At 29.9% G+C, this 12,973-nt stretch overlaps 1 protein-coding gene across 2 annotated transcripts in view; it reads right to left on the bottom strand.

The window, feature by feature from the left end:
• Positions 1-12,973, bottom strand: part of LOC106469181 (G protein pathway suppressor 2-like) — a 36,003-nt gene that overhangs the window by 16,326 nt on the left and 6,704 nt on the right. For both annotated transcript variants that reach the window (XM_013929646.2, XM_022397621.1), the window contains exons 4-7: positions 10,644-10,759; positions 9,060-9,133; positions 7,528-7,598; positions 4,770-4,863 (exon numbers count right to left, since the gene is read on the bottom strand). In XM_013929646.2, the coding sequence (XP_013785100.1) occupies positions 4,770-4,863; positions 7,528-7,598; positions 9,060-9,133; positions 10,644-10,759 (355 nt within the window). The remainder of the gene's footprint in view (positions 1-4,769; positions 4,864-7,527; positions 7,599-9,059; positions 9,134-10,643; positions 10,760-12,973) is intronic.

A 12,973-nucleotide genomic window follows, 5' to 3' on the forward strand; every position in this document is an offset into this window, starting at 1 on the left:
ACAAAATGGTTACGAGGTCATCACATTGACCAACCTTATATTGAAAGAGTTAAGAAGATCATATGCTAAGGATAATGATGGAAACAGAAAATAGGTAAAGACTGATAAATCACTGGATATGAAAAATCATCTCAAATGTAATATTGTATTTTCAAATAACACAGATGAAGCACTGTATAATAACAACTTATGCTGAACTAAAATCACAATATATGTAAAAATAATAATATTATTATAACACTTTTAAACTGCTGAAGCTTTCAAAATCCCAGCCAAAAATTAAATGAAAAAGAGTAAAAAACATGGGGATTTTAAACTGGCTATTTTTGAAATTTATTGAATAATGTCATATATGGTATTATTTCATGTCATGTTTATACTTTGGCTGTTGCCTATTCCTTTTTTATAGTTTGTTTTATATTATACTCAAGTTTATAGACATAACATCACTTTTAATGGCTTACTTGTCCACGTGACTACACAACTGAAGTACATATATTAATACTTGTATTTTGGATGATAAGATTATTAGTTCAAGTTATTCTTTGGTTTATGAATCTTTTAGATTAATAATTATTTAGAGTTTCATGTTTCTGATGTAAGGAATAATTTCATTTATCTAAGATTCCTGATAATATCATTATGCAATCTTATCAAAGAACAAAATAATTTTTGAAAAGTACAATACAGTAGAAGTTTTAGTTCCTTGTTAATTTCAACCTTACCAGTATAATTACTAAAATTTACAAAATCTGTATAGGTAAGCAATCATATGAAAAGAAATTCAGGGTATGAATTCTATATTAGGTTTGTAAATAATACCTGGTAATTTTTGTATCTTTTTATGTCATATTGTAACATGTACAACAAAAATATAATAAAAGGTTTATTAATGTTTGTAAAGAGTGTTCTAATGTAAACTTTAATTTCAGCTTAAGGAAAAAATGAAATTTATTACTAATGCTTCAAATCTCTCATTTCACAACATCATAAATTTGAAAAGTTTTTGGAGAAGTATGTTGAGATTGTCAATGGAGAAAACTGACTGACCAAAATATTGCATATGTAACAAATAAGAACTATGATATTACTCATAGCTGTTCAGTTGATTAATAACTTTGAATAATATCAAAATTCCAACAATTGGGTACATAAGAGCTTAAAGATGTTAGATCTGTTAAACTTCGCATCCAGAAGAAAGGGAAAAAAACTTGAAATATAAAAAAAGTGATTATATTACTAAACATACCATTATAATAAAAGTAATCAACTTGACAAAAATATTTTTGAAACTGGACATTTTTTGCATGAAGATTAGAAAGAAAACACACATAAAAACACTATATCACAAAAAGTACACCCAACAGTCAGTATGTTCAAGGTTTCAGACACTATAAAACATAAATCAAAAACTGAAAAATAGAAAGTCAGACTTTAAATTAAATTACATATTAACTGTACTTTTATGGAACCAATATTTCTGTCTATTTCTAAACTTATATGTATACCATTCATTATTAGTACTATTATCATAAAAGTTTTGTACGTATGCTCAATTCTAAATACCTTTCAGCTGCCTATTATATTGTTGTAAGCTATCTTTTAATATTTTAATTTAAAAGGTGTATGACAATATCTAGAAAGTTAAGTTTTTGTAGTATGGAGAGAAACATGGGTATGATATGAATATGACAATCACTGAGGCAGTTAGTTAATGAATAACCAGTGAGTGATTCAGTTCAGCAGTGTTAGTAGTGACAGTTATCACATCCTTCAGTTACTCAAAGGATTAGCTAAGAAATTGTACCTATAATTTCATAAGTAAATGAGGCATACATACAATTAGTTTCATAATTTCTGTTGAAACAATATTCAGTAACCTAGGCTTACAACTTTTGTGAACATGAACTTAATCTGTGGCAAATGTAAATTGAAGAAATAAATCATTACTTGGAGTGGATTTTGTATTGCTTTAGCAAATAACCAAGAAGAACATGCCCAATGATAGAACACATTACAATAATATAAATATTGGTACACAGTGACATACATTATAGTACTAAATATATATAAATAGGACACCACACCCTATGAAGAAGGTGTGTTTTGACACTTGGAGCCCCACATGCATGGGAAATAGACCCATCCTTGAAATTAAGGGGATGAAACATAGAAGTCTAAAACCATAAAATACTTGATACATCTTTTCGTTTGGTTGCTAAATGGTCCCAACATCTTATGTACACCAAAATCTTCTACAAGTAGGCCTTATAACTTATACTGTAGTATCAATCACATGGAAATTTAAGAACTTATTTGTAAATAGTAATAATGTATATACATATATAATGTATTATAACTGAAATGTGACTTATTTTACATAATACTGGTCCACTACAACACAGCCAAGACAGATCACTTTGTAAAGGCCAATTTTATATTAATGGATACAGTAACATGAGTGCACATGTGTCACACCATTAAGGTTCTGTAATGTTAGTCAGATACTGCTGAAAGGTCAATACAATAAAAATAATAGATTTTTATACATGTATAATGTTATAAGATTTAAGCTACTTAGACTAAATATTTGTGTTTTTGTGTTATAACTTGTAGTAATTCTATAGTGAAAAAAGCATAATTTATATCTATTTCCTATTTTATTATACTATTTATGGTTGGATAGTTAACATTTAAAAATAAAAAATACATGAGCAAACAATTAATTAAAAAGTGTTAAAACTTCATTTAAAAATCTGATACTTTGTGTACGAATGCCTTGTAATGTTTATTAATAATCTGCTAAATTTTGTGAAGATACGTGTACATTTTAAAAAGTTACAGTTATACTGCTTTATGGTTACTTTGGTGAATAAAGTGCTGGGTGGAATCCACCCACCCATAATAAAAGGGTTAACTACTTACTGAAAACAAAGATACAGACATTAACATTAATTTCCAATCAGAGTAAGCTGCTTACTTAAAGTGAAACTAAAAATAAACTTGGTAATAAATATACCTAATTTAAGTATACTTTTTTTTACATTCATACTTAGTAAGATTAGAATGCATTGTTTCATCAGTTCATTATCCTCGCTGTTAGGAGTATTTTCGGTCATAAACCCAATAAAATCTCGCAAGGTTCAGCCAGCTTAGAATTAGGATAGTCCTAAGTACATATATTAAGTTAACAATGCGAAACAATTACTACAAACAAATGTATAAGAATTAAATAAAATAAGATATATTAAACATTCTAATAAATACTGTTAATGAAAGTAACAATAAAGAAATAATAGGGTATACCTTACTTACGGAACACACACACAAACACTAGGTGGTGGCTTCAAGTACTATTGTACATTTAATGTTTGTTGAACAATGTAACATTCAATTTAATTGCGTACAAGATGAACTTTCAACAACCATCCCTATAAATAGCTCTGACAGCATAATTTTAGAGAAGCATGCCATCTAAGATAAATTAATACATTGGATTACTGATAAGGTGTGGAGTCAAGTAGCAGGACATTACTAAAAGTACAGGTCAAAAACTAATGAAAATATAAAATGCTAAGTAAAGATAATTAAAAATTGTTGATTTAAAAAAGGGTAATAGAGATTGTCAAAAAAGGTACAAAAACAAGTTGAAACAAAATGAAAATATTACATTTTCAAGCCTACAACTAGGAACTCTATAAAAAGTAAACAAACTAAGCTGGAAATAGTGTCTACATCACTTTCTCAAGCAACAAATCCCTATTTTGACTTCACTAAAATTGATAAGTACTGTAAAAATGGAGTCAAAATAGGAATTTATAACTTGAGAAAATAATATACACACTATTTCCAGCCTTGTTTGTTTCCTTTTCTTAGTCTCTAGTTGTTGGCTTGAAAATATAATCTTTGCATTTTGATTCAACTTGTTTGTGTACCTTTTTTTGACAATCTCTATTACCCTTTTTTAAATTAACAATTTCTAATTATCTTGTTTCTTAAGGTTTTTTATGTCCATTTATGGAGAATAAATTTTAAGCAACATACGTGCATATGCATTCAGTTGAATGTTGTATGTTTACTGCTGCATTGGCCTTTTTTTCACCCAACCAATATTTATTGAGAGTTGGGTATAGAGGAAGTCGCTCACAACACCATCACATATAATATGTTTTTATTGGCACATAAATCAACTTTAAATGAAATATAATCAACTTTTTAAATAGGTGATGGACACTTGCAGCATTTCATTAATATATTTGTCTAGGTTTTGGTGCAAAATACCTAACCAATTTTGAAACAAAAGTATGAATAATAATAAAATATGCACTCAAAATTTTAGCAAAGTATGAAAATCTGTAGAATAAATCACCACTCACAAGAGTAGAGAAATCTACTACGATAATTGTCTATTGTTAGCAAACTCACTGAAATAATTACAGAAAACCACGTAGAGACAAAGAAAACTGTGAACTTGAGAAACAATAGAGTACAGCAAACTCGAAAAATGATGAATCCTCAACGTGGAGGTTTCCAATTAATGTGCATTAGTAAAACACCAGATTTTTTCAATGGCAGGAAGTGAAGAACTTAGAGAAATTATTCAGGGCGAAAAAATGAAGGTGATTAAATTAATTTTAAAACTACCCTATGAAATACTCAATAAAACCCATCAAACATGCATAGATATCATTCATAAATTAAAGTGGTTCAACACAGAGTTATTTACATTATATGTTACATTTTGTGAATTATACAATAATAATACTTACTTTGTCCATAATTTGTAACCTGAACTTTGTAGTTGTAATTTTGTTGATAGCCTATAGGTGGAGGAGAAGGACTCCGAGGACGTTTCATGGCACCCTGGCAAATTAATAGAAGGAAAATTACCATTGTCCAAAGGTTTAAAAATAAGAAATAAACATACACATAAAAACTGAACACAAATAAGGTCACTCTTTTAACTTTCAAAGTTCTACCCCAGAGAAATAACAATATAACTAAGGAATCTAATTTTGTGCCTTCCTCTGTATATTTTCCATATTTCTTGTTTTCTTATGCTTTTTATATCTTTCCTTTGCTAAATCTACTGTTTGCTTTATTTTACATATGTTTTGGTTACATTTTACTTATGGACCTATTGATAGTTACATTTCACTTCCACTCATAGCTTAGAATTGTTTAAACTTTTTATCTTACTTGGTAGTTTAAAAATTTTGAGTTTTTCTCTAGAAACATTTATTGTATAGATTTAAACATACTTTAGAAGTCTAAAAATGTATATAAATTCATGAACTTAAAAGAATACTTGAAAAATTTATTACAGCTATGACTCATTCAATAATATTGGAGAGGCATAAAAGTTTTCTCATATGCATTTACCAGATACACAATATTTCCTTCCTTACAATACAAGTAAAGGAATATTTATTTTCCTTATCAAATCTAAATCAATTTGGATCTTACAAACACAATTTTCAATATCATTTCTGGCTGCAATGTTTACAAGGGGCTTTCACATGCAATTACTTAAAATTTCATTTCAGACTAAAATTGGTTTCATTATCAACTGCTGGTCTGCATAGAATTAATCTTATTTCTGACTCGTGGCTCTTTATAGCATATGAACTCATGCTTAGTGGCCTTAAAGATAAATTTACCGATTCATCAACCTATACTATTTTTTATTTATCAATATCTTATTTCTATCATTAAATGAATCAAGAAATTTCATTTATAGACTGTTCTTGATAATGATAACCTTGAATTGACTAAAAAGAAGTAGGAATGCAATAGTTATAAATTCATATGGTGGGAAAACAAATCCCACATCAAATGCATCTAGAGTGAGTGGTCCTGAGCTGAGAAACGAAATATACAATCACACTCCATATTTAAAAGAAGTTGAAAATCCCTTTATGAAATACAGCTGAAGATATTACCATGTTTTTTTTTTAATTGTTAAATTGTAAGTGAAAAAAGTAACATGTACTGAATTTGTAAACTGTATATAATTTACAACCCTAGGCTATATCCAATAAGCAATGTAACAAAAGCTGTCTATCAATAAACACACGTGCAACACAGCCACTATGTCTAAGCCTACTTTATATACTTTCTGATTGGTTACCTTTAAAAAGAAAGCTACAACAAGGACCTATATATAAATGTGATAAATGCCCTCAATTCTCTCATAAGCTAACTTTTTGAGAAAACAAATGACACATTAAGTACATCTGGAGTGAGCGATCCCCTCTTCAGAGAAGAATATAACATTTCTTATTTCAGAACATACCATACTGGTCCAATTATAAGGCGATATCTTTGGATTAATAATTAGGCTGTAAAACTCATAATCAGCTTATAATTGTGACCAACTACAGGCCCATTCCCCCTACTCTAGCCTGTTGCATTCCTGAATGTCCAAATAGCATCATTAGTTCTTGCAACTAATCCACCTGTAGGTTGTTCGGTTATAGTATTGATTTTGCAGACCTAAAAAAGGATGTTATGACACTCAATTTATTTTATTTTCCATGGTTTCTGAAAATGGGGGGTGGGGTCGCCTTATATTCGAGATTGGCATATAATCACGCCAATACGGTATTATATGACATTTTTAATATATACCATTATCAAATACATTACTTATGATAAAATAAAAAGTTAGATTTCATGTGTGGTGATAGCAAACATAACTTTTCTAGCATGTTTTAAATTTAATCATTAAAGGGATTATTGTGTTTGTTTTATTTCAGAGTACAGATTAGTGCACTACATATATATATACATTACCTACATAGTTATCAGTTATTCTAAATTCCTAAAAAGTGGAAATTAGCAACGTTCATTCACACATATAGCAACCTTAATCTAGATACAAGATGTTTACCAGACCAAACTGAAGTATAGATAATTTCACAAATTTTGTTAGTACGCTTTTTACTGTTTACCACATTTAGTCAGAGATCACTAAAGGAAGAAAAGTATAGAAATAAATAAATGAAATCTCTTGTGAGCCCATTAAACTCAAAAACAATTCATGGATCAAAATAGAAGAGCAGAACTAATCCACCAAGATCATGACTTAACTTTGTATATCACATCAATACAAGTGTTCCAGTAACATTAATGATTAACTCCTGATTGAAGCAAGCTACCTACATATATTAAAACAAAAATTATCGAGTAGTGAATAATTAATATATTGTCTTAGTTATGATTAGAATACACTGATTCATCAGTTGGGTACCCTTGCACTTAATAATATTTTTGGTCATAATCTCAATAATATCTCGTTATATGTTTTTATATCTAATAAGCTTATAACCCATCTTGAACTTTGGAGTAGTAGTAGATTTTACAAATTTAGATCAGGTAACCCACTGTTTAAATTCTACTAAACTTTTTATTTAGTGAATAGAAAAAGAAAAAAGTTTGACAAACTTTCTTATGTTGTTCTCACAAGTATTCTTTTTTTAAATCAATTATATAAACTAAGAAATGGTAGCAAATAAAATCTCTCACCTGAGGTATCACATTTTGAGGAGGAGCAGTAACTTTGTACATACTACTAGCTGAACGAGCATTTACTGCTCCTGTTAAAGAAAAATAAAAAAAAAAAAGAGGGAAGAGAATTGGTTGCCTAAAAAATATAAATTTTAAATCGTAACATTGGATATGATTTAAGTTAATGCGTATGAAGTTTTGCTAAACAAATTCTTTGAAACATAATGAATTAAACTTTACATACAGGAATCTTTCACAAAATTTTACAAATGCATGTCATTAATTATAATAATTTATAATCATAAAGGGACGAGTCATGATGACCCCCCCCCCAACAAAAGAAAACAAAACTACAAATAAAGCTTTTTTTTCATGATTTGTATGATCATTGAACCAGTCTAACACTGCAGCTGATCAGTGTCCAATACCATTTTCAATGCATGTGTGCCATGGAAGTTCTTATTAAAGAAAAAATAAGTCACATGAAATACAAAAAAATTAGAATCATTACCGAGAGGTTTTTATAATCCACCCTGTATTTAACTACTAATGTTTCTGAAAATATTTCAACATAATTCCTTCATACTTTGAAACAGTCAAGGTAACTATTACTGGATCTTTTGCTTTAATAATACTCAATTTTTTTGGGGGGGGGGGTACGTGTTATTAAATATTAATGATGTAAAAAAAAAGCACTATGACATATATAAGATCATATAAGAAAAATAATCTGCTTTGTAAATAAAAACAACACAGATGACTTTAATACTAGAGCCTGATTTTCCAGTTTTTGAATCTTGGGACTATACACAAAAAAATCTGTACATTCTACTTATTTTGGCAACCTAAACTAAAAAAAATTAAACACAGTCTCTTATTTCATTCGTTTTTGATAATTGTTATTGTCAATTATATCGACAAATTAGTGATCAATGTTTATCTTACAGATGATTTTGACTGAATAAACCCATCAAATTTGACTTCTAATTTCCATATCACTTTGCCTCTAGCTAATACTGATTTAATCATATTTAACAGATCCCTTCTCCTTCGTCTGTTGACAGAGAGGAGACATTATTACTCCCTTGGTTGGTAATTTTTGTGGCTAAGTACAAATTTCATTAACTGATCACTTTGTTTTAGTTTTATGGCACAACAGATTTACTCACAGCATCTGCTGAAGGTGAGTTCATTGGTCTTACATGGAAATGAAAAAGTTGAAAAAGAACAGTAGTAAATATTATTTATTATGGATACTACAAACTGTCAATGATTATTAATGCTAAAAATCTCCCTGAAAGTAACCCTTCAAAACATTCTTAATATACAAAAGAAATTGTTATATTGAGGAAACAGGTGTGGTCAATGTTTTGATCAAAAACCTTCATCAATCCCAATGTAGGTCTTTTGGTCAAAACGCTGATCACATTTTTTTTACTCCTTACAATGATTTTAATCTCTTCTATGTATGTTCAGATTTTACTTGATATTTTGTTATTCATGTTATTTCAACATAACTGATTGAAACTCCAATACTATTTTAATTTTACCTGATAAATAAACAGGAGATGGACCAAAAGGAATTGCTTGTTGTTGGAAACCATGACCCAAGGCTGCTAAGTCACTAGAAAGGTAACAAATAAATAATATTCATCCTAGTATCTTCAAAAGAAAACTAAGCAGTACTAGTCAAAGCAATACCACACACACACACAACAGCATAAGGAGAAAGTGCATTCTATAGGCTGGTGTTTTTCAAAACATACATGTCTGGCCAGATTCAGACCATTTTCTAGAAGGAGATCAGAGATTTCAGTTCAAATATCTAATAACTTGATTTTTTACACCTTCTTCCAAATGTTGGCTATTTTGTTAGTATAAAATAAACTACTGAAACTTTATATACCTTTCATGCCTCTGGTTTGTTTCTCTTCATTCAATTTGGACACAATAGTTCACACATTATAACTTGGTTAGTCTGGAAAATCTAAGCAGTGCCAAAACGTCATTCAGCAAAATGCAATTTGATTAGCTGACACACCAAACATATGTCACCAAGAGTTCTGCCACAAAATTCAAAATGATGTTGAAAAAGAAATGTGATTTTAATTGACTAATATACCTTTCTACACATTTATTTGTCAATTTTTAAGGCTTAATAAATAATCCCATTAGAAGACTATCAGCCAAGAAGGCTGGATCCACCCCTTCATGTGACTTAGTTCTTCATCCTAACATCTTATTATTGGAAGATCCATGTTAGAAGCAATTTTAGGAATTCACACAACAATAAAATACATTATGTCTATAAACATAAATAACATGACAAAAACTGAAGCTAGAGGATAATTTTAGAGATTGTATTCAGCATGAACTAGTTATCAAGTACAAACAACAGTAATTTTTTAGCATATATTTTAAGAATAAATACTGTAGCATATGTAAATATATTGGATAAAATCCTAATCACAAATCTAACTTAAGGTTGAAACTAAAGAAAAAAAACATTACATTGAATTTTTTGCATTTTCATATTTTGGTGCAAACAAATGTTGTTTTTCTTAGCCTAAACTTATTCATTATGAAATATAATTAAAACTAATGAAGATTCACACTTGTCCAACTGATAATACAGGCAGAAAAGTTTTTAAGACAGAAAATATATTTTGACAGACTTATCATCATCAAACATCTAAGGACATCAAAGATCTTCAGGATATAATGAGACCTATTAGGGGGGTGATCCATAATTTCAATATTTCATCACCTGCTACAAACCAATACACAAGATTTACAAAAAAGGCATTTTTCATCACACATTGATATACATAATCATACAGCAACAAGATCTTTGTTAATAAATGTTAATGATACTGAACTATACTACAGAGTCAGAACACAGCTGATTCGCTGCAAAGTTACAAATTTTCAGAAAATGAAATGGTAAGAGTTGTGTGACATTATCATGTGGTAATATTTGGATTATTTCCATGAAACTGGAACTGTAGATGAACTAAATACCCAACATAACAAATGACATATCATATACAATATGACTAAGCTTTCTGAAAGTTTACTTACTTAGCAACTATTTAATATAAAAATTATAGTAAAAACAAAATATGTAAACGCACTTAGCTTCCTGAACTTTTCTTCTTGTTTCATCTTCATTCAAAACTTTCTTCAGCTGGAGAAAGAGCTGATGTTTTTCATCTTTCAGTTGAATCAATTTATGGCTCAGCTTTGCAACCTACGTAAAAGTTTATAACCAGGATGAAAAACAGGAAGATAAAAAACTGAACTTACTACAAGAAACTAACTCATATAGATTTAATATGTAATGTTTATACTGTAAAATATCTACTGTGTCATTAAATAAATCAGAATATTATATCATAGGTCATCTCATCACTACCATTTCCAGAATTCAAAACCACTGTCCAATAACATAAAACGAAACAGACAATCTCACAAATGGTTAAGCAACACCCAGTACGACAGACAAAACTATCAATTCTGACTAAAAAGTTAGCACATAAGATCACAAATAAAAATTGTAATGGTTTTCAAATGAGATCCAAAAACTCAAACACTTTTGAATAGTTCACTGTTCTTCTTTTGAAGAAGAATAGACAAAACTATCATTTATCTGTTTTTTTCCCTAAAATTAGCCCGTGCCTAATTCTGGCTTCCAGTTCCATATGTAACAAGTACCTTTGGATCCTCCATTCAAAATAAACAGTACAGGAATATTCTCAGCTTGAGCCATGGTGTTTTTAGTCTGTCCTCTCATCTGCTGCTGAAATGGTGTTTTTGATCTTATGTTCAAAGTTTTGTATTCAAAGCAAAAACTCAAATCAGTATTTGCCTTAAGTCTTAACTAAGTACTAGATGTTATGTTCTAATGACTTGCTTAGATGACTGGGCTGTACAAATGGGCTCCAAGGACTCTATTAGAGTGATCACTTTGTCTATATCAGATAAGAAATTATTTTTATAGTCTCTTCTTTAGCACTCAAGACAAGTTCTCAATTCATTTACGGTTAGGATAAATTCCTAATACCAGGAAAATTAACAGTGTCTGTCTCTCATTATAATAATGATTTGGTATAATAGGTCAAGGACTTCATGGTCACAAGAAGAAACATGCAAGGAGTTACTCATCTAACTTAAACTTGTTTATAGTTTGATATAACGTACAACCTAGTTGCATAAAAGGCTGGGACCATATAAACTAGGGAAGAAACAGATGTAAGAAAAAAATGATTTGAAACAGTAAAGAGAAAGAATATAAAACTTAAAAACTACTAAAGATTGATTAGACCCAGACTTGAGCAACCATGAAAGTTTACAGGTCAAATCTAGAAGAATAGGTATCCAGATAGTAAGTATAAAAAAAATAATTGTTTGGAGGTCTGTTTGCACCCACTTCTGGATGTCTTCTTCTAGAGGGAATCTGATAGCAGCAGTGTTTAAAATAAAAGTCAGAAGTTAAGGATTATACATTCTAGAGATAAAAACCAAACATCAGTGAGGCAAGTTATGAACAAGGTGACAATCTGTGTTTACACATGGAAGAAATTTCTGACCTAGGTACCTGTCAGTTTACTTACTGTTAAAGGTCAATGGAAACTGAAAGACTTGTTAGCCAATGGTTGGGCTGCTGATATTTGCAGTTTTGTAAATTTGGTAGAACTTGGAAAGCTAAAGTCATGAGAATGAGATTAAATGATAGTACAAAACATTACAAAAAAGTTTAAAACTACAGGAAAAAGTTCTATGAAAAACCATGAAACTGAAATAAAGCATTCGTATTTACAGTTAGGCCTTCTGCTTGCTGTACTGTCTCCCACACTCATTTTCTCATGTGTGTTTAGTGTTGCTTCCAAATTAACTGTATTTTGCATATCTTTTTCCATCCTAGACACAAAGGTTTACGGCTTACAGAGCAGTTGTAACTTGCAAACTATGGTTAAATGTGCTTACTACTTACATTAGTTAAGTCTATGGTCTCTCCTATACTTACAGTCATATATTTTACAGCAACCTTCAAATGATTGTCACAATCTGTTATTATTGCTTGGCCAATTCGTGCTTCCAATTTCTATCACCAATACACAGTTTATGTGCTTAGGCAGAACAATCAATTATGGTACAGGTTATAGTATAACCCAAACCATATCAACCAATGGACTTCACAAACATCCAATGACAGGTGTAAGTTTGGAGTCGAATGTACATTACCCATGGAGCAACTTGCCACATTGCATACAGGCTTTATGCATGACATCACAAGCCTCAGTACACAAGCTGATAATTGCAAAACGTTATATGTGTAGTACACCGTATCCAATAGATAGCAGTACACTATCACTGGTGGGGAAAAGGCTTATGGTACTATCAGGGAGAAAAGAATGCATAGAAAACAAAACATGCAGCAAAGTTTTGGTGAAGTCTTTTTTTT

Source organism: Limulus polyphemus, unplaced genomic scaffold, assembly GCF_000517525.1.
Source record: "Limulus polyphemus unplaced genomic scaffold, Limulus_polyphemus-2.1.2 Scaffold3343, whole genome shotgun sequence".
NCBI classification, from domain to species: Eukaryota; Metazoa; Arthropoda; class Merostomata; order Xiphosura; family Limulidae; genus Limulus; species Limulus polyphemus.